The sequence below is a fragment of the Mustela nivalis genome, assembly GCF_964662115.1.
Source record: "Mustela nivalis genome assembly, chromosome: 19".
NCBI lineage: Eukaryota > Metazoa > Chordata > Mammalia > Carnivora > Mustelidae > Mustela > Mustela nivalis.
In genome coordinates, this window is record NC_139038.1 from 16,085,500 (window position 1) to 16,107,336 (window position 21,837).

A 21,837-nucleotide genomic window follows, 5' to 3' on the forward strand; every position below is an offset into this window, starting at 1 on the left:
AGGCAATCGGCTCCTTTTCTAGTGTCTCTTAAACTCCCCTAAAATTAGTTCTTCAATATCCTCTCCCTCCAAAAACTCCAGATCCAAAGCCCTATGCATTTCCAGATACCCCCTTAATGTCTGGGTCTAAAACATGTACAGTCTCAGCTCTCTCTCTACCTGGACCCCAATCTTCTCATATCCCTTCACTGGGGCCCATGACTTACCCATCAACAAGAGGAGGGATGTTCTGATCCTGGTCATGACTGGAAGGTCAGACATGAGCTTCTGTGCTCCTCAGCTGCTGAGAGAACAGCTGAACCAGGGTGCAGAGGGAACAAGTGTGCAGAGAGGTGACCAGGAGGCCAGAAGCAGGAAGGGAAGCTGTCAGCATGAGTCAGAGGTAGAGGGCGGAGAATAGGACTAAATTAAGCAGAAAAAAAGGGTCGACATAGCCACATATGCTGTATGTCAGAGTCTTTCCTTCTTTTTTTTAGATTTCATTTATTTATTTGACACAGAGGGACAGAAAGCACATGCAGGGAGAGTGGGAGAGGGAGAAGCAGGCTCCCTGCTGAGCAGGAAGCCCAATGCAGGGCCTGATCCCAGGACCCCGGAATCATGACCTGAGCTGAAAGCAGATGCTTAAACCAACTGAGCCACACAGAATTTCCTTCAGGAGTCTTTCTAACCATAGATTTCTTGCCTTACCAAACTAGGTTTAGGTGGTTGTAGATCCCTGCCCTGCAACACCTCTCCAAGTTTCTCTAGTTGTACTGGCAGAAGATTCCTCTTGACCTTGAAATTTCAGTTCACCTGCTGAGGGAAAACCACCAGATGCCAGAGTAGTTAGGGCCCTAAGGAAGACCCTGATGGGGACCCTCCACTTCAGACCTGGAAATCTCTGGGCCACAAGTCATGAATCCAGGCCTTAGGAGGAGAACAGAGTGAATATTCAATCAGTTACACAACATGCTAATTTGAGGCTGATCATGTACCTCTCTAACAACAAAAAGATAAAACAAAAACACAAGCCCTGGGGTCAGTAGAGAAGACAGATGTGCAAACAGCAAGATGTTGCTATGAAATGAGAAGGCCACAGACCACAGAGTAGCTTACTCAAGTTAGAAGGGTGTGGATTTCCTGAAAGTCTTCCTGGAGGGGCACTTGAGCTGAGTCTTGAAGGCAACTGACCATAAGGGTGTGTATTTTAGAAGAGGTAACCAAATATAGAAGAGGCATGAGAATGAGTGTGCATCTTGGGAAAGCAGTGATGGGAAACCAGAGAGTAGGAGGTAGGAAGTGGCAAGAAATGAGGCCAATACCATGGGAGGCGGGGGAGAGGAGAAGTAGGACCCAGGTCTGGAAAGCCCCATTAAGGCATGTTTATTTTATCCTGAGGGCAAAGGGAAGCATTGTATCAAATTAGGGAGAATGAAGTCTTCAAATTTACATTTTAGGAAGCTAAAAAGAGGGGCTATATGAATTGGGTTTCATTGGGAACTCGCCGAAGACAGATCAGTTAAGAGGGAGGTAATGGGGCCCTCTAGGGTGAGCTAGTGGCCATGGGAATGGACTGGAGGCTAACAGCTCCCTAAGGGGAGGACTGTGGTGATGGTCCCTGAGAATACTTGTAGGAGTGGGGTGGCGGAGGGGAGCAGTGAGGTAGGACTACTTTGATTTTGAAAACCAAAATTCAGTGTTTAAGAGCTTGGACTCTCTCAACCTCTCTAGGTTCCAGTTTACTCATCCACAATGTGGGAGGTGATAATAAAAGTACAAATGTCCCTGGGTGCCTGGCTGGCTTAGTCAGTGGAGCACATGAATCCTGGTCTTGGGGTTGTGAGTTCAAGCCCCACGTTGGTGTAAAGACTACATCAAAAACTAATGATGTACTATACAGTGGATAACTGAAAATAAATAGATAAATAAATAAATAAACAAAAATAAATTAAACATTGACCCTCAGATTCACAACGGAAAAAAAAGAGATTACTTAAAAATAAAATCTTCAGAGTCCATAGTCTCTCATGGTTCACCTCCCCTTCCAATGTCCCTTAACTCCCTTCTCCTCTCCATCTCCCCATGTCCTCCATGCTATTTGTTATGCTCCACAAATAAGTGAAACCGTATGATAATTGACTCTCTCTGCTTGACTTATTTCACTCAGCATCATCTCTTCCAGTCCCGTCCATGTTGCTACAAAAGTTGGGTATTGAAGGAGTGGGGGGTGGGAGGTTGGGGGAGCCAGGTGGTGTGTATTAGGGAGGGCACATATTGCATGGAGCACTGGGTGTGGTGCAAAAACAGGTGGTGGGTATTACAGAGGGCACTGATTGCATGGAGCACTGGGTGTGGTGCAAAAATAATGAATACTGTTATGCTGAAAATAAATAAAAAATAAATTTTAAAAATATGTATATATAACCATGGGAAAAAAATGAATACTGTTATGCTGAAAATAAATAATAAATAAAGAAATAAAGAAAAATTAAAATTAAAAAAAAGAGAATGAGCATAAAAAATAACAAAATCTTCAAAAAAATACACACCTTCTATTGTTGCCAGGAAGTTTGAGTTAGTAAGTGTGAAATGTTAAGAAGAATGTATAAGAGCTTCTGTTATTGACTATTATCAATACTATGCTGTGATGATTATTGTGTTAGGTAAGAGGGTACTAAAGGCTTTCAAAGAGGAGATGTCCTAGAGGAGGACTGAACCAATGGGGCTAGATCTCGAGAGAAAAGTCTTGGTTGGAGATGAGTTTTGTATCCATCAGAAGTGCTGGTTGAGATCCTGATGGGAGTGTAAAGAAGGAAGAGAAAGATGCTCAGAGGAGGGAGAGAAAAGTCAGTGTTGGCAGCAGAGCAGGAGCAGAGGAAGACTGAGAAGAAAGGAGTCTTCAAAGAGAAAGAAAGAAGCCCAGGAGAAGAGAAGAAGGACATCATGGAATGGCTGCCTGGAAGGGAGGGTATACAGGGTCACAAGCTGTCAGATGCAAAGTGAGGAAGTTCTCAGTTATGACAACAGAAGCTTCCAGGGACCCTGGAGTCAACGGTGCCAGGGTAATGGGAAAGGATCTGGGACTGAAGAATGTGGGCACCAATGTCACTTGGAGATAAGCAGCCCTGAAGAGACCTCAGATACAATACGGATGGAGAAAAGCCCTGGAATTCTTGGAGATGAAGAAAATCTGAGGGAGAAGGAAATTATGACAAAGAACCCCAATAAAGAAAAAGGAGAAGTGGCACAGAGTCCAAAGAAAATAAAAGACAAGGCAGAAATGACTCAAGCCAGAAGATGTCTGTGAGACTAGAGCTCACAGACAGGGTGAGTATCAGAGAGGACCCCAGCCTTCGAAGGTGAGTCCTGACCTTTCCATTGCTTCCTTTCCTTGTGCTTGGGCTCCACCTTTGGTGGGTTAGAGTACATAAGACAATTATATTGGACAAATAAGACTTCATTTCTTCTTTCAAGCTGCCCAGCATACTTCCATGATACTTCAGAGAAAATCCAAGAAAGGTAAGACATCTAACCTGCAGCAAAGATAACTTAAACCATAACAGTGAGAACAGGATATGTCTTTAGTTCAGCCCATCCATTTTACAAATGAGAGCAGTGAGGCTCCAACCAGGAACTAAAACGCACAGCCCCTTTTCATTTCAATGAATCATGATGTGACACTTTCAGAAAAAGGAAGGCAGGTGAGGGAGACAACCTAAGCAAAGAAGGAGTGGACGCCCAAATTCCCCAATCTCGTGAGTCCTGTGGGACCCTGAATCAGTCGCATCCAGCTCTGTCCATCTGGCACAGCTCAGGTATTCACATGGGGAGGTCTAGGGAAGTTTGGAGGGCAGCCAGCCTTTCCCACTGCTGACATTCCTCACTCAAAAAGTTTTTGCTCTGTCCCTGAGCCTAGAGGTGCTGACTGAAGAAGATTCTGGCAGGGCAGTGGGGCAGTAAGGGCTGCATCTGCTCTGTGACATACTGGTGGGGCCGGGGAGGGGGCGGTTGTTAGTGGAGAAACACAACACAGACATAAGCTGCTTTAATTCAGGTTTGATTTGCCTGAGCTAAGTAGAACTGAATCATCTTGGGTCTGTCTCCCATGTTTCTTTTCCATGGAAAGAGAACCGATATCTGGTGGGTGGAAAACTTGTATTTTTTAGTCCATTTCCACCCCACTCTTACTGGTGTAGCCTGAACGGATTTTCCCTAGAGTTTCTGCCCTTCCTCTTACTACATGAAGTCTGTCTCACTTCTCTGTCTTTGAAGGACATTGCCTGCCTCACCTCCAGATTTTCTCAAAACAGAATTTATTTTAATTCTATAGTATAGAAACACACATGCATACTCATGTTCTCAGGGAAAAAGCTGTCCTCCAAAAGCAACTGGTTCTCCTGAATTCCTGGAGCTCTAGGCCTGGAGTTGTGTTATGATGAATGATTTGAAAGTGCTAGAGGATTTTTGCCAGTAGTTAGGAACTCGGGACGTGGACAGGAGAAGCTGGCATAAGGTAATAACATCTTGGTGGCAGAACAAAAGAACTGAGGTAATACTAACATATTGTACACTTTATGTATGTTAGCTCACTGAATGTTCACAACAGTCCATTGCAGGTGGGGAGTTGCTATTACTCTCATTTTACAGATGCAAAATTGAGGCACAGAGAACTTGAGTCATTTGTCTCAAGTTTCCCAGCTAGTACAAGGTAAAGACAGATTTCAAGGAACCAGAATCTTGACCACACTGCTAATGATCTTACTGCCTCCTCTCTACCCCATATGCTGCCTGGGCAGCATTTGTTCACTCAACCATTTATCCTACACACATGAGCTTCTCATGTGACCCAGACTGTGGGCTAGCTGCTGGGGAAGCAAGACAAGCAGGAAAGCGTGCTGGCCCTCAAGGAGACCATACCCTACAAGGGAGAAAATATTTTCATGCATTCAAATCACAAGTTTTACTAGACAGAAGAATGATTGTATGGCTCAGAAAGGAAGTGATTAACTCAGCTTTGATGAGTCTAATAAGGAGATGCTTGGGGAAAAAATGTCTTGAAACACCAGGGATTGAGATAGGGACTATAGACTTCAAATTGGGACTTTGTCCTTCCGGCTCCTCTGACCTCAGCATTCAGCACAACACCTGCCACACAGGAAGCACCCAGTGAATACTCGGTACCCACATGAAGTTAAAGAATGGCAGAGCTAATCCCAGGCAAGGGAACAAGTCTTTTTGTACAGAAGATCCAACAGTTCTGGTCTCGTTCGCTGTTGCAACTCAGCTATGTGCCTGGGAAATAGCACTTGCTGCTGTTTGTTGCTGCTGTTGCTATAAGCTGAGGACAAAGGTGAAAATTAACAATCAGTCTTCCTTAGTGAAGAATAAAAGGTGACACCCTCTCAATGAGGCTCATTGAAAGCAGACAGTCATTTCTCTTTTTCTCTCCAAGGATCACCTGTAGGATTGGAGTAGATACAACCAGGGCTCAAACATTCTGTTGAGTATGTGGATGAATGAGTGTGATAAGAGGGTAGATGAGGGGCATCTGGGTTGCTCAAATGGTTGGACATCTGCCTTCGGCTCACCTCATGGTCTTAGGGTCCTAGGATTGGGTCCTGTGTCAGGGTCCCTGCCCAGCAGGGGGCCTAATTCTGCTTCTCTCTCTGCCACTCCCTCTGCTTGTATCCTTGCTCTCACTCACTCTGTCTCTCTCTCTCTCTGTCAAATAGATAGATGACAGATAGATAGATGATAGACAGATAGATGATAGACAGATAGATAGATGTAGATGAGTATGTGCATGGACAGATGAGCAAGTGACAGGGTAAATGGAAAAAGTGAATGGATAAGTGTGTAAGTGGGGTGGACAGGTATGTGGAAAGGGAGTCTGCAAAGATTTGAAGTTAATAGACCAACTCTTCCATCCAGATCACCGTGCAATCTGCTTAATTGTTGCATAAATCAGAACACTGCCTCAAAACAAGGCAGAGGCAGCCTTACTAGAATGCAAACTAACTTGAATTAGGACAAATATTGGATACAACAGGGATTTGTTTAGGTTGAGTAAAAGGCTTTAGGAAATAAGAAGAGGGATGTTAGGGAACCCAGCAAATGTGTACCTGGTGGATGAGGAAAACCCTGGGGCAACAGTGAAGGAATAAGGAAGGAGCACTGGTTTGGTTCATGTACAGACATTGGCAAAACTCCTAGGAGAGTCAAAGTGTTGTTCTTGCTCTGACTCCCACTGCTGGCAAGTGACTTAGCTGGAATGAGAAGAACATAGTACTTAATTTGTACTTAAGTTCTGTGAAATCGAGACAGAAGAGAAAAGAAGAAGCAAAGACAAGTCACTGGGAAATGAGGAAAAAGAAGAGGAAATTATGTGGTCAGAGTAAGGGGGGTAGGGGCTTAAGCATTGATAACTGAGCTATCTCCTTCTGTGTTTCCGTTGGAGAGAACATACTTTCCATCTGAAGGCTCCACAATGCTGTCCCAGCTCCCAGCCTTCAATTCAGCTCTCAAAGGTGAGTGGGCAAAGCTGGGTTGGAGTCTCAGCTATGAAAAGTCTACCTGACCTTGATTAAGTTAACATAACCTCACTAATAATCAGTATCCTCTTCTGCAAAATGGGAACAATAATATCCACCTCATTGAGCAGCTGTGAAGAATTTCATGAGAACTGGATTAGCCTTCAGGACAGGACTTGTCCAGCCTTGTCTGAACTAGAATCTGGTCATTACACTCCTTAAAAATGCATGAAAACCTTCTCTTATTTATGTGTTCTATCACACTGATTGAGTTGCAAATATTGAACCATGCTTGCATTCCAGGGATAAATCCCACCTGGTTGTGATGGACTGTGATGGACTGTTGGATCCTATTAACTAAGATCTTGTTGAGAATCTTGGTATCCATATTCATCAGGGATATTGGTCTGAAATTCTCCTTTTCGATTGGGTGTTTGCCTGGTTTGAGGATCAAGGTAGTGTTGGCCTCATACAGTCTGGAAATCATCCTTTAGTTTCTATTTTTATTTTTTTAAAACAGTTTCAAGAGAATGAGTATTATTTTTTTCTTAAAATGTTTGGTGGAATTCCCCAGGGAATCCATCAGACCTCGGACTCTTGTCCTTGGGGAGGCTATTGATCACTGCTTCACTCTTGTTACTGGTTATTGGTATATTCAATTGTCAATTTCTTCCTGTTTCAGTATTGCAGTTTATAGGTTTCCAGGAAGGCATCCATCTCTTCTAGGTTGCTTAACTTATTGGCATATAGCTGTTGATAATAGTATCTGATTATTCTTGCTATTTCCTTGGTGTTAGTCATGATTTCTCCCTTCTCATTCCTAATTTTATTAATCTGCATCCTTTCATTTTCTTTTGGATAAGTCTGGCCAGTGGTTTATTGGTCTTATTAATTCTTTCAAAGAACCAGTTTCTAGTTTTGTTGATCTCCTTACTGTATTACTCATTTCTGTTTCATTGATGTCTGCTCTAATCTTAATTATTTCCCTTCTCATACATGGGTTATCCTTAATTTGTTGTTGATTCTCCAGATCTTTAAGGTGTAAAGATAGTTTGTGTATTCTGGATTTTTCTATTTTTTATTTGAGTGAGGCTTGGATGCCCTTGTATTTTCCCCTTAGGACCACCTTTGCAGTATCCTATAGGTTTTGGACTGATGTGTCCTCATTCTCATTGGTTTCCATGAATTGTTTAAGTTCTTCTTTGATTTCATGGTTGACTCAAACATGCTTGAGCAGGATAGTCTTTAGCTTCCAAGTGTTTGAATTCCTTCAAAACCTTTTCTTGGGATTGAGTTCCAGCTTTACATAGTTGTCTGAGACTATGCAGGGAATAATCTCAATCTTTTGGTATCAGTTGAACCCTGATTTGTGACCCAGTATGTGGTCTATTCTGGAGGAAGTTCTCATTGAGAAGAATGAGTATTCTGTTGTATTAGGAAGCAATGTTACAGATACCTATATATATCTATACAGAAATATAGATATATATTGTCCATCTGCTCCAGAGTGTCATTCAAAGCACTTGTTTTGTTTGTTTTCTGCTTAGTTGACCTGTCTGCTGCTAAGAGTGGAGTGTTAAGTTCTCCTACAATTAATGTATTATTTTTTATTTAATTTATTTTCAGTGCAACAGAATTCATTGTTTATGCACCACTCCCAGAGCTCGATGCAATACGTGCCCTCCATAATAACCACCACCAGTCTTCCCCACCCTCCCACCCCCCGCCCCTTCAAAACCCTCAGATTATTTTTCAGAGTCCATAGTCTCTCATGGTTCATCTCCCCTTCCAATGTCCCTCAACTCCCTTCTCCACTCCATCTCCTGATATCCTCTGTGTTATTTGTTATGCTCCACAAATAAGCAAAAGCATAAGATAATTGACTCTCTCTGCTTGACTTATTTCACTCAGCATAATCTCTTCCAGTCCCGTCCATGTTGCTACAAAAGTTGGGTATTCATCCTTTCTGATGGAGGCATAATACTCCATTGTATATACGGACCACATCTTCCTTATCCATTCGTCTGTTGAAGGGCATCTATATGTAGAAGAATGAAACATGACCATTATCTTACACTATACACAAAGATAAACTCGAAATGGATGAAAGACCTCAATGTGAGACAGGAATTCATCAGAATTCTAGAGGAGAACATAGGCAGTAACCTCTTTGATATCAGCCACAGCAACTTCTTTCAAGATATGTCTCCAAAGGCAAAAGTGAAAATGAACTTTTGGGACTTTATCAAGATCAAAAGCTCATGCACAGCAAAGGAAACAGTCCAGAAAACAAAGAGGCAACCCACAGAATGGAAGAAGATATTCACAAATGACAGTACAGACAAAGGGCTGATATCCAGGATCTATAAAGAATTGCTCAAACTCAACACACACAAAACAGATAATCATGTCAAAAAATGGGCAGAAGACATGAACAGACACTTCTCCAATGAAGACATACAAATGGCTATCAGACACATGAAAAAATGTTGATCATCACTGGCCATCAGGGAGATTCAAATCAAAATCACATTGAGATACCACCTGACACCAGTTAGAATGGCCAAAATCAGCAAGACAGGAATCAACGTGTGTTGGAGAGGATGTGGAGAAAGGGGAACCCTCTTATGCTGTTGGTGGGAATGCAAGTTGGTGTAGCCACTTTGGAGAACAGTGTAGATTCCCTAAGAAATTAAAAATAGAACTTCCCTATGACCCTGTAATTGCACTACTGGGTATTTACCCCAAAGATACAGATGTAGTGAAAAGAAGGGCCATCTGTACCCCAATGTTCAAAGCAGCAAAGGCCAAAGTCACCAAACTGTGGAAAGAAGCAATAAATGTATTATTATCAATATGTCTCCTTATTTTGGTTAGCAGTTGGCTTATATAGTTGGCTGCACCCATGTTGGGGGCATAGATATCTACAGTTGTTAGATCTTCTTTTTGGATATACTCTTTAAGAATGATATAGTGTGGGGTAGGAGTCATGATGGCAAAGAAGTAGCAGGCTGAGACAACATCAGGTAGCAGGAGATCAGCTAGATAGCTTATCAAACCATTCCAAACACCTAAAAATCCAAAATGAGATTGAAAAGAAGAGCAGCAATTCTAGAAACAGAAAATTGACCACTTTCTGAAAGGTAGGACCTGCAGAGAAGTGAATCCAAAGTGATGGGAAGATAGATCGCTGGGTGAGGGGCTGGCTCCCCGCAAGCAACAGAGCAATGGAGCACAAAATCAGAACTTTTAAGTCTGCTCCACTAAAGGGCACCGCTCCAGAGGCTAAGCTGGGGTGAAGCCCATGCAGGAACAGTGGCCTGAAAATGGTGGCCTCCTGCTCTCTGGCCCAAGGACCTGAGAGCTCGGGCCCCCACTCCTCAGAGGCCTCAGGTCCCAGGGGGGTCACAGAAGGATCGGGGCTGAGTGTCACAGAGCTCACAAGTATTAGAGCAGGGAAGCTGGCTACAGAGACGGAGCCAAGGAGTGAGCTCTCAGCTCAGGGTTACCTTACCATGATCTGTGGCACAGGCCACTGTTCTGTGAGCAGGGACCCCACAAGATCTGGGGAGACCCCTCGGAAGAGCTTAGGGATCTGCAGGGTTTGGAGAATCCATGCGGGGCTGTTTGCCAGAGACAGAGAAGCTTGGTCACAGGCTGGGTGAGGTCAGAGAGCAGCCAGAGGCCAGGGAGATGGGAGTTATTGAGCACTTTTCTCCAAGGACGCACTGAGAAGTGGGGGCCCGAGCTCTCAGGTCCTTGGGCCAGAGAGCAGGAGGCCACCATTTTCATTCCCATCCTCCAGAACTCTACAGAAAGCGTTCAGGGAACAAAAGCTCCCAAAAGTGAACCCAAGCAGATTACTTCACCTGGTCCCTGGTAAGGGTGGTGCAGTTCCGCCTTGGGCAAAGACATTTGAGAATCACTACAACAGGCCCCTCCCTGAAATAATCAGCAAAAAATCCAGCCAAGACCAAATTCACTTACCAAGGAGAACAGTGGAATTCCAGAGGAGGAGAAAGCAAAGCATGGAATTCATGGTTTTCTTCCCGTGATTCTTTAGTCTTGCAAAGTTGATTAATATTTTATTTTATTTTATTTTATTTTTCTTCTACTAAATTTTTTTTACTTTTACCCTTTTCTCTTTTAACATTTTTTAAATAGTTTATCTTAACAATATCTTTCATTTAAAAAAATCTTTTTTGAACCTTTTTTATTATACTCATATTTTATCCTTCATTGTATACAACTTTTTTTTTTTTGTATACGCAGTTTTCTTTTTGTATACACATTTTTTTCTTCTAAAAAAATTGGGGTACAACTTCTTCTAATATATCAAAATACACCCTAAATCTAGCACAGGGCTTTGGTCTAGTCTCCAGCCTGAGCAAATACTCTCCACTTTCTTTTTCTTTATTCTCCCAACCAACTTATCTTATTAACTCTATTTTTTGAAATTTTTTTAAAAATAAAAATAATTTTCATCTTTATACTCTTATTCCATCCCTTCATTGTGCTTACCCTTAGACATGTTTTTCATTCCTTAAAATTTGGGGAGGTAGTTTCTTCTAAGAGACCAAACTACTCCCCAATTAAGTGGGTGACCCTGTTCTATTCAACAGTCTAATATATATATATATTTTTATCTTTATTTGTTTTCTTTTTTTAATTTTTTTTTCTGGACTTCTTTTTACCCCCTTTCTTCCCCCCAATGATTTGGAGTCTCTTCCGATTTGGTTAAAACACATTTTCCTGGGGTCTTTGCCACCCCTTTAGTATTTTGTTCGTTCCTTCATATATTCTTTTTTTATTAATTTTTTTAAATCTTCTATAAACATATAATGTATTTTTATCCCCCAGGGGTACAGGTCTGTGAATCACCAGGTTCACACACTTCACAGCACTCACCATAGCACATACCCTCCCCAATGTCCATTACCCCACCAGCCTCTCCCTAATCCCCTCCCCCCATGCAACCTTCAGTTTGTTTTGTGAGATTAAGAGTCACTTATGCTTTGTCTCCCTCCCAATCCCATCTTGATTCATTGATTCTTTTCCTACCCTCCAAACCCTTCACTTTGCATTTCCACTTCTTCATATCAGGGAGATCATGTGATAGCTCTTTCTCTGACTTATTTTACTAAGCATAATACCATCTAGTTCTAGCCACGTCCCATTCCAAATGGCAATATTTCATTTCTTTTGATGGCTGCATAGTATCCCATTGTATATATATACCACATCTTCTTTATCCATTCATCTGTTGATGGACATCTAGGTTCTTACCATAGTTTGGCTATTGGGGACATTGCTGCTACAAACATTCGGGTGCACATGCCCCTTTGGTTCACTACGTTTGTATCTTTAGGGTAAATACCCAGTAGTGCAATTGTTGGGTCATAGGGTAGCTCTATTTCCAGCTTTTTGAGGAACCTCCACCCTGTTTTCTAGAGTGGTTGCACCAGCTTGCATTCCCACCAACAGTGTTCCCCTTTCTCCGCATCCTCGCCAGCATCTGTCATTTCCTGACTTGTTAATTTTAGCCATTCGAACTGGTGTGAGGTGGTATCTCATTGTGGTTTTGATTTGTATTTCCCTGATGCCAAGTGATGTGGAGCATTTTTTCATGTGTCTGTTGGCCATCTGGATGTATTCTTTGCAGAAATGCCTGTTCATGTCCTCTGTCCATTTCTTGATTGGATTATTTGTTCTTTGGGTGTTTGCTAAGAGTTTGCTAAGCTCTTTATAGATTTTGGATACTAGCCCTTTATCTGACATGTCGTTTGCAAACTTCTCTCATTCTGTCCATTGTCTTTTGGTTTTGGTTTTGTTTTGATTACTGTGTTATTTGTGGAGCATAACAAATAGCATGGAGGACAAGGGGAGATGGAGAGGAGAAGGGAGTTGAGGGAAATTGGAAGGGGAAGTGAACCATGAGAGACTATGGACTCTGAAAAACAATCTGAGGGATTTGAAGTGGCAGGGGGTGGGAGGTTGGGGGAACCAAGTGGTGGGTAATAGAGAGGGCACGGATTGCATGGAGCACTGGGTGTGGTGCAGAAACAATGACTACTGTTACACTGAAAAGAAATTTTAAAAAACTAAAAAAAAAAAAAAAAAAAAAAAGAAGTGGGCAGAAGACATGAACAGACATTTCTACAAAGAAGACATCCAGATGGCCAACAAACACTTGAAAAAGTGTTCCACATCACTCGGCATCAGGGAAATACAAATCAAAACCACAATGAGAGTACCATCTCATGCCAATCAGAATGGCTAAAATTAACAAGTCAGGAAACAACAGATGGTGGATAGTATGCAGAGAAAGGGGAACACTCCTACACTGCTGGTGGGAATGCAAGCTGGTGCACCCAGTCTAGAAAGCAGCATGGAGGGTTCTCAAAAAGTTGAAAATAGAGCTACCCTATGACCCAGCAATCACACTACTGGGTATTTGCCCTAAAGATACAAATGTAGTGATCCATAGGGGCATGTGCTCCCAAGTGTTTATAGCAGCAATGTCCCCAATAGCCAAACTATGGAAAGAACCCAGATGTCCATCAACAGATGAATAGATAAAGAAGATGTGGTATATACATAGAATGGAATACTATGCAGCCATCAAAAGTAATGAAACCTTGCCTTTTGCAATGATGTGAATGGAACTAGAATGTATTATGCTGAGTGAAATAAGTCAATCAGAGAAAGACAATTATCATATTATCTCCCTGATATGAGGAATTTCAGAGGCAACGTGGAGGGTTTGGAGGGTAGAGAAGGAAAAATGAAGAAAGACGGGATTGGGAGGGAGACAAACCATAAGAGACTCTTAATCTCACAAAACAAACTGAGAGTTTCTGGGGTCGGGGAGAGGATGGTTGGATTATGGACATTGTGGAGGGTATTTGCTATTAAAGCCTGATGATTCACAGGCTTGTAGCCCTGGGACTAATACTACATTATATGTTACTTTTTTAAAAAAGAAAAAACATAAATCTGGATTTCTCTCAGAAATCTCTCAATTTTAAGATGGGGAGATGGAGTAACTGGTTGATGGGCATTAAGAAGGGCACATGATGTACTGAGCACCGTGTTATATATGACTGATGAGTCACTGAACTCTATCTCTGAAACTTATACTATATGTTGATTAATTGGATTTAAATTAAATTTAATTTTTTTAAAAAAAGCTCTCGGTTTTAAAATGTTAGCGACTAATAAAAAAACAAATAAACAAAACCATATAGGCTAAATAAAATCTGAGGGCTGGATTTGGCCTAAGCATTGTCATTTAGAAATCTCTTTTTTTTTTTTAATTATTATTATTGTGTTCAACTAGCCAACATATAATACATCATTAGTTCTTGATGTAAGGCTCAACAATTCATTAATCGCTTATAACACCCATTGCTCAGCACTACAATGTGCCCTCTTTAAAATCCATCTAAACTGGAAATGAGTAAAGGGGAAGGATTAAAAAAATAAATTAAAGACCATGAGCTTTCCCTGGGAAGGGAAATCCATACCATCAAGATATACGTCTCTGGTAATCTCGAGAAAGAAGAAAGAGAAGTACCTTCCAAGTACCTTTCTCATGCATCTACAGGGGAAACAGGCCAGTTAATTTCTCTATCAGGTCATTTAGCCACCTGGAGGGAGGAAATAAATGGGTGGGATCCCAGCTTTGTGCTCTCAGAGGTTGAGGATAAATTCTAGAGACCAAAACCAAGAGGGTTCATCAGAAAGGCCCCACAGATGGAGAAAAGTATAACTGAAGCCTGTGACCATCCTGAGGATGGATAGAGTGGAACACTCCCAGCCCCCCTTTCTGGATGCCAGCCATATCCTAAGTCCTGACGAGAAGGAGGGGACTGAAATGCTAGGAATTAGGCTAGCAGCACTACCATGAAACTTTCAGGCTTTATGACAATTTCTTAGATCAAGTAAGAAAACAAAGCTTTTGAGAAGGTAGTGGTATTACCATACAGGGGCAGCTGCTGTATTGGAAGTTCAGAATACCAGTGCCAAAAAGATTAGTTTTCATTTCTCTTTTTTATAACAATATGAGATTATGGAGCCCAGGGTTAACATAGTAGTTCTACAGAGTTAGAACCTAGATTTCTGCTGTCTCACTCTAGCCTTTTTGTATGTTGCCCTTATCTGCAAGGTCCAAAATGGTACACCATGGCATTCATGCCCCAGCTGGTAAAAAATGGTAAGGGGAAAGGAAGCACACTTCTGTCAGTGGGCTGACTCCAAAGTTGTTCATTCAACCTACTCATATCCCACACAGAACCTAGCCATACAGCCATCATAGCTGCATAGGAAACGAGGAAATATGCTCTTTAACTGAGTGGTTATATTAGTTACCCATTGTGGCATAACAAACCATTCCAAAGCATAGAGAATTGAGATATCAACAATATATTATTTCTCACAGTTCTGAGCAATTCTTTTGTTGGACTTGCCTGTGGCTGCAGTCATCAGATGGCTAGACTGGGCTGGAAGGGCCATGAGGACCTCAAGCATGCAGTCTTGCTGGCTGTCTACTGGGGGCCTTAGTCATCTCCTCCTGTGGCTGCTCATTCTCTAATGTGTTCAGTGGATCTCAGGATGGTGGTCTTGGGATTCTGAGAAGGTGAGAGCAGAAGCTGTAGTGCTTCCCAGCCCAAGCTCTGGAACTCCCACACATCCCATAAGCCATCACATTCTATTGGTCAAAGCAAGCCACAGAATCCAGCTCAGATTCTAGTTGGTAGAGATAGACCCCTCTACTTAATGGAAAAAGCAATAAATGAGTGGTATATGAGGAGACACACTCATTGGGGGTCATAATTCTTTTTCTTTTATGTTCAGTTAGCCAGAATATAGTAAATCATCAGTTTTTGATGTAGTGTTCACTGATTCATTAGTTGCTTATAACACGTAGTACTCCATGCAATACATGCCCTCCTTAATACTGACCACCCAGTTACAATTTCACCCCACCCACCCTCAGTTTGTTTCCCAGAGTCCAGAGTCTCTCATGGCTTTTCTCCCTCTCTGATTTCTTCAGCATGGAGGTCATAATTCTAACGATCTTCCATGGTGGCCCAGATAAGGACCCTATTCCTGAGTAAGAAAATGAGGATTGAAACTGAAGGGCTCTATGTATTCTGAAGCAAGGGACTCTAAAAAGTAAAAACAAGAGATTTCCCTGGGGTTGGCTGCTTATCATGAGATTTGTGGCCCTGTTTATTAGTAACTTTGTGGTTATACTAGGGTAATTTGTCACTAAAAATTATTTATTTTCCAACCCATCATAAAACTCCTATCTGGCTGAATTCAACAGAATCTTCCAACTCAATGATGTAAATGTGGACTCTGAGCCCTCAGGACCTTAACTGTTCATTCAAAGACAGGCCTCTGCAAATACAGAAGCCCTCCCCTTTCCTGGCTCAGTTAAGGACTTCTGGAAATATTAAGGTCCTTTATCTTTCAACTTAAGGAAGTAGAAAAACATTTTTAACGAATTTTGAAGTCAGAAGAGGAAATTGTGCAGAATCATCCAAAGGTGACATGTGCTATGGCACCCCCAAGGATACGAGGACCATTGTCTCATTAGTCACCCTTTAATGACATCATATTTCACTTTTGAGTAAAATGGAAACTCCTCACTCTGGCTTACCAAGCACAACTGCCCAAGCTCCTGCCCACTCCTTGACCCCATCTGTGCTTCACTCTGACTGGAACATTCCTGCCTCTACTTGAGTCAGGTGTTGCCTCCCCTGGGGACCCTTCCCACACCTTCCCAAGTAGGAGAAGCTGCCCCTCCTTCCTATCATCTCTGTTCTTATCCTGGAACAGATGTCTAAGACATGATTTTCTGTATTTTGATGAGCCCCATGAAATTGCCATTTTTGTCAAAAAAACATGTTGACAATTTCGTATGGTTTATCACCTAATATTATAACATCTAGATAACAGCCACAGTCTCCCCACACCTCCCTGTGCCTGCCCTGTCACAGGGTATTCCTCAAAAGCCATCAGGACAGTAAAAGAGAAAAGCTTTGGAACCAGACAGAGCCAGGTTTTAATCCCAGCTCCCTTCTATTCCTATATGTATGATCTCAGGCCATTGGGATGATCTCTAAGTCTGTTTTCTCATAAGTGAAATTCAGGTATTATTAAATAGCAAGTGGTGGCTGCTTAGCAGGACTGGCGTCAGAATTAGGATGCACACTAAGGTGAGAGTCATAGTTAACTGCATTGGCAAAGGGATGGGAGAATGGGAACTGATAGTGCTCCCCTGAGGAGGGAAGTTTGCCTAGAAACAGCTTATCAAAAATTTACATGCCCTTGATAGCAAGTGCTACCAATGCCCTGTTTGGATCCATGTGGACCTTGACAAGGGACCATAAGCTCATCTTTCATATTTCCAACTAGCAGAACTTGTTATCTCTTTGGCCACCAGAGCCCATTCTGTCTTCATTCAGGTGAGGTCAGAAGTGCCAGGGAACTGATGACACCGCTGCCCACCAAGAGCAGACCTCAGCCAATAATTATGTAGAGCTGCTGTACAGTTCACTATTGAACAACACAGGTTTGAACTGCACAGTTCCACTTATATGTGGATTTTTCAAAAACTGCATACAATACAACAAATGTATTTTCCTTAACAATTTTTTAACTTACATAATTTTATTATTTTAATTTTATTTTTTGTGTTCCAAGATTCATTGTTTATGCACCACACCCAGTGCTTCATGCAATACATGCCTTCCTTAATACCCACCACCAGGCTTAACATCCCCCCAAGCTCCCCCCTTCAAAACCTTCAGTTTCTTAGAGTCCACAGTCTCTCATGGCTCATCCAAAAATACAGATGTAGGGAGAAGAAGGGCCATATGTACCCCAATGTTCCTTAAGATTTTTTTTCTCAAGTAACCTTTTTTAAAAATTTCTTTTCAGTGTTCCAGAATTCATTGTTTATGCACCATACCCAGTGCTCCATGCAATAAGTGTCCTCCATAATATCCTCCACCAGGTTCACCCAATGTCCCACCGCCCTCCCATCCAAAACCCTCAGATTGATTTTCAGAGTCCACAGTCTCTCATGGTTCATCTCTCCCTCAATTTCCCTCAAGTCCCTTCTCCTCTCCAGCTCCCCATGTCCTCTGTGTTATTCCTTATGGTCCACAAATAACCAAAACCATATGATAATTAACTCTCTGCTTGACTTACTTCACTCAGCATAATCTCCTCCAATCCTGTCCATGTTGATACAAAAGTTGGGTATTCATCCGTTCTGATGGAAGCATAATACTCCATAGTATAAATGGACCACATCTTCCTTATCCATTCATTCATTGAAGGGCATTTTGGTTCTTTCCACAGACTGGTGACTGTGGCCATTGCTGCTATAAACATTGGGGTACAGATGGCCCTTCTTTTCACTACATCTGTATCTTTGGGGTAAACACCCAGTAGTGCAATTGCAGGGTCATAGGGAAGCTCTATTTTTAATTTCTTAAGGAATCTCCACACTTTCTTCCAAAGTGGCTACACCAACTTGCATTCCCACCAACAGCATAAGAGGGTTCCCCTTTCTCCACATCCTCTCCAACACACGTTGTTTCCTGTCTTGTTAATTTTGGCCATTCTAACTGGTGTAAGGTGGTATCTCAATGTGGGGTTTTGATTTGACTCTCCCTGATGGCCAGTGATGACGAACATTTTTCATGTGTCTGTTAGCCATTTATACGTCTTCATTGCAGAAGTGTCTGTTCATGTCTTCTGCCCATTTTTTTGACATGATTATCTGTTTTGTGTGTGTTGAGTTTGAGGAGTTCTTTATAGATCCTGGACATCAGCCCTTTGTCTGTATTGTCATTTGCAAATATCTTCTCCCATTCTGTGGGTTGTCTCTTTGTTTTGTGGACTGTTTCCTATGCCATGCAGAAGCTTTTGATCTTGTGAAATCCCAAAATTTCATTTTTGCTTTAGTTTCCTTTGCCTTTGGTGACATATCTTGAAAGAAGTTGCTGTGGCCAATGTCAAAGAGGTTACTGCCTATGTTCTCCTCTGATGGATTCCTGTCTCATGTTGAGATCTTTTATACATTTTGAGTTTGTCTTTGTGTATGATGTAAGAGAATGGTCGAGTTTCATTCTTCTACACATAGCTGTCCAATTTTCCCAACACCTTCTATTGAAAAGACTGGTATTTTTTCCCACTGTATATTTTTTCCTGCTTTGTCAAAGATTATTTGACCATAGAATTGAGTATCCATATGTGGGCTCTCTACTCTGTTCCACTGGTCTATGTGTCTGTTTTTATGCCAGTACCATGCTGTCTTGGTGATCACAGCTTGTAGTAAAGCTTGAAATCAGGCAACGTGATGCCACCACTTTTGTTTTTCTTTTTCAACATTTCCTTAGCAATTTGGGGTCTCTTCTGATTCCATGCAAATTTTAGGATTGTTTGCTGCAGCTCTTTGAAAAATCCAGTAGAGTTCTGATAGGGATAACATTGAAAGTATAGATTGCTCTAGGCAGTATAGACATTTTAACAATGTTTATTTTTTCAATCCATGAGCATGGAATGCTTTTCCATCTTTTTGTGTCTTCTCCAATTTCTCTCATGAGTGTTCTGCAATTCCTGCATTTCTCATTCAGAAGAATCAAGGGTACAGATCCTTTACCTCTTTGGTTAGGTTTATTCCCAGGTATTTTATGGTTATTGGTGCTATAGTAAATGGAATTGATTCTCTAATTTCCCTTTGTCTGTTTTCATTGCTAGTGTATAAGAAAGCAACTGATTTCTGTGCATTGATTTTGTATGCTGCCACATTACTGAATTGCTGTAGGAGTTCTAGTGGTGTGGGAGTGGAGTCTTTTGGGTTTTCTATATAAAGTATTATGTCATCTGTACAGAAAGTTTGGCTTCTTCTTTGTTAATCTGAATACCTTTTATTTCTTTTTGTTGCCTGATTGCTGTTGCTAGGACCTCTAGTACTACTTTGAGCAACAATGGTCAGAGTGGGCATCCTTGTCGTGTTCCTGATCTCAAAGGGAAGGCTGTCAGCTTCTCCCCATTGAGAATGATATTCGCTCTGGGCTTTTCATAGGTGGATTTTATGAAGTTGAGGAGTTCTCCCTTTATCCCTGTACTTTGAATGGTTTTAATCAGGAATGGATGTTGTATCTTGTCAAATGCTTTTTCTGCAGCAATTGACAGGACTATGTGGTTCTTCTCTCTTCTCTTACTGATTTGTTCTATCCCATTGATTGATTTTCAAATGTTGAACCACATTTGAATCCCAGGGATAAATACCACCTAGTCATGGATAACCTTTTAATTTACCGTTAGATCCTATTAGTTAGGATCTTATTGAGAATCTTGGCGTCCATATTCATTAGGTATATTGGTCTGAAATTCTCCTTTTTGATGGGGTCTTTGCCTGGTTTGGGGATCAGGATAATGCTGGTTTCATAAAAAGAGACTGGAAGTTTTCCTTCTGCTTCAATTTTTTGAAACAGCTTCAGGAGAATAGGTATTATTTCTTCTTTGAAAGTTTGGGAGAATTCTCCAGGGAATCCGCCAGGCCCTGGGCTCTTGTTTTTTGGGAGATTTTTGATCACTGCTTCAATCTTTTTACTAGATATTGGTCTATTCAGATTATGTTTCTTCCTGATTCAGTTTTGGAAGTTTATACGTTTCTAGGAATGCATCCATTTCATCTAGGTTGCTTAACTTATTATTATTAACTAATTTCTAATTATTATTAACTAATTTCTGATTACTGTTTCTATTTCCTTGTTGTTAGTCGTGATGAAGTCCCAGAACCTTAAGTCAGGTTCGGTGTGGTGAGGAGGTTCGGAGCCGACGACTAAAGAAAGAATTCTTAAGACGTCATTGGTGCAAAATGGTGGTTTATTAAAGCACGGGGACAGAACCCGTGGGCAGGAAGAGCTGCTGCCCCGGGTTGTGAAGGTGGGCATGTTATATACCCCACGGTTGGGGGGGAGGTGGTAAAGGAATGGGGGATTTCGACAGAGTTCTCACATGCTAGGGAGGGTCTACAAGGTGCGGGGGGGGGGGGAGTCTTTGCCATTATGGCTTGATTAATGTCGTCTTTAGGTCAAGCACTAACGTCAAGATAATGGGGGATTCTTGGTGGGGCATTATGATCTGGCTATCATTTACATTCCTTTCTACCCCAGTCTCCTCCAGTTTATGGTGGGAGGGGGACATTAGGGCTTCAGGAACCAAGAGTTATTCGCCTCTGGAAATTTGTGCTATTGATAAGGTAACCTCCCTGTTCAGGTCTCTAGGACATCTTGTAGGGCAAGGGAGATTCCTGTTCTGCAGGATTGTGATCCCTGCAAGTTAACTATTTATCGCTTTATGGCAGTCAGGGGTGCCTGAGGAATGCTACACATATGGAGGGGAGCGGGTGAAGAGGGGGTGCAAGGCGCCAGCTTTTGCTTTGTCCTCAGCCAGCCTCCTGCTCCCTCATCAGTCGTGCATTCATAATTTTATTAATTTGGGTCTTCTTTCTTTTCTTTTGGATTAGTTTGGCCAATGGCTTATAGAGCTTATTGATTCTTTCAAAAAACCAGGTTTAGTTTCATTGATGCATTCTACTGTATCTCTAGTTTCTATCTCATTGATCTCTGCTCTAATCTTGATTATTTCCCTTCTTAAGTGTGGGGTTGGCGAAATTTGTTGTTGATTCTCCTGTTCTTTAAGGCATAAAGAGAGCTGGTGTATTCTGGATTTTTACTTTTTTTTTTTTTGAGGGAGGCTTGGATGGCTATGTATTTAATAATACTAGAGGCCGAAAGGTTTCCCCACAAGATTACAGATTCTCGAAAGTCCTCGAGACACCTAATGAAAGACCCGCGGATCCCCTTACCCAAGAATTCAACTCAGCCACAGGATGCAAACAGCAAGAGGTTCTTTATTGTATCGCAGGCGCCTGCGGGTGGGCGCGCCTGCGGGTGGTCAAAGGCCAAGCGGTTACAAAAAGGCAAGAGAGCGGTTAATCAGTTAACAACTGGGGGAAGGGAAAGGCCAGGCGGTTACAGAAAGGCAAAGGCAAAAGAGCAGTTAATTAGTTAACAACTGGGGGAAGGGTCTTTCACTAATAGTAAGAATGAAGAATTATAATTGTAGGCAGAACCTCTTGAAAGCAGCTAGGACAAAGAAAATCCTTACATACAGAGGAAAGCCCATCAGAATAACGTCAGACCTGCCCACAGAGACCTGGCAAGCCAGAAAGGGCTGGCAAGATATATTCAGGGCACTGAATGAGAAGAACATGCAGCCAAGAATACTTTAT

The 21,837-nt window shown here is 41.9% G+C and overlaps 1 protein-coding gene and 1 long non-coding RNA gene across 4 annotated transcripts in view; one reads left to right on the forward strand and one right to left on the reverse strand.

The window, feature by feature from the left end:
- The window catches only part of LOC309854793 (integrin alpha-X-like), a 30,912-nt gene extending 29,736 nt beyond the window's left edge, over positions 1 to 1,176 (reverse strand). The window contains exons 1-2 of one of the 3 annotated variants that reach the window (XM_082714285.1): positions 1,099 to 1,176; positions 207 to 402 (exon numbers count right to left, since the gene is read on the reverse strand). In XM_082714285.1, coding sequence (XP_082570411.1) covers positions 207 to 261 — 55 coding nt within the window. In that variant the 5' untranslated portion in view covers positions 262 to 402; positions 1,099 to 1,176. Of the gene's footprint in view, positions 1 to 206; positions 403 to 690; positions 908 to 1,098 lie in introns of those variants that run through there. The other 2 variants (XM_082714286.1, XM_082714284.1) reach the window with 2 other exon arrangements.
- A 1,904-nt stretch (positions 1,177 to 3,080) lies between these two features.
- LOC309854873 lies at positions 3,081 to 9,367 on the forward strand. The gene is made up of 4 exons (XR_014306470.1): positions 3,081 to 3,341; positions 3,457 to 3,501; positions 6,440 to 6,509; positions 8,424 to 9,367. It is a non-coding gene; the product is annotated as an uncharacterized lncRNA (long non-coding RNA).
- Positions 9,368 to 21,837: the final 12,470 nt, after the last annotated feature.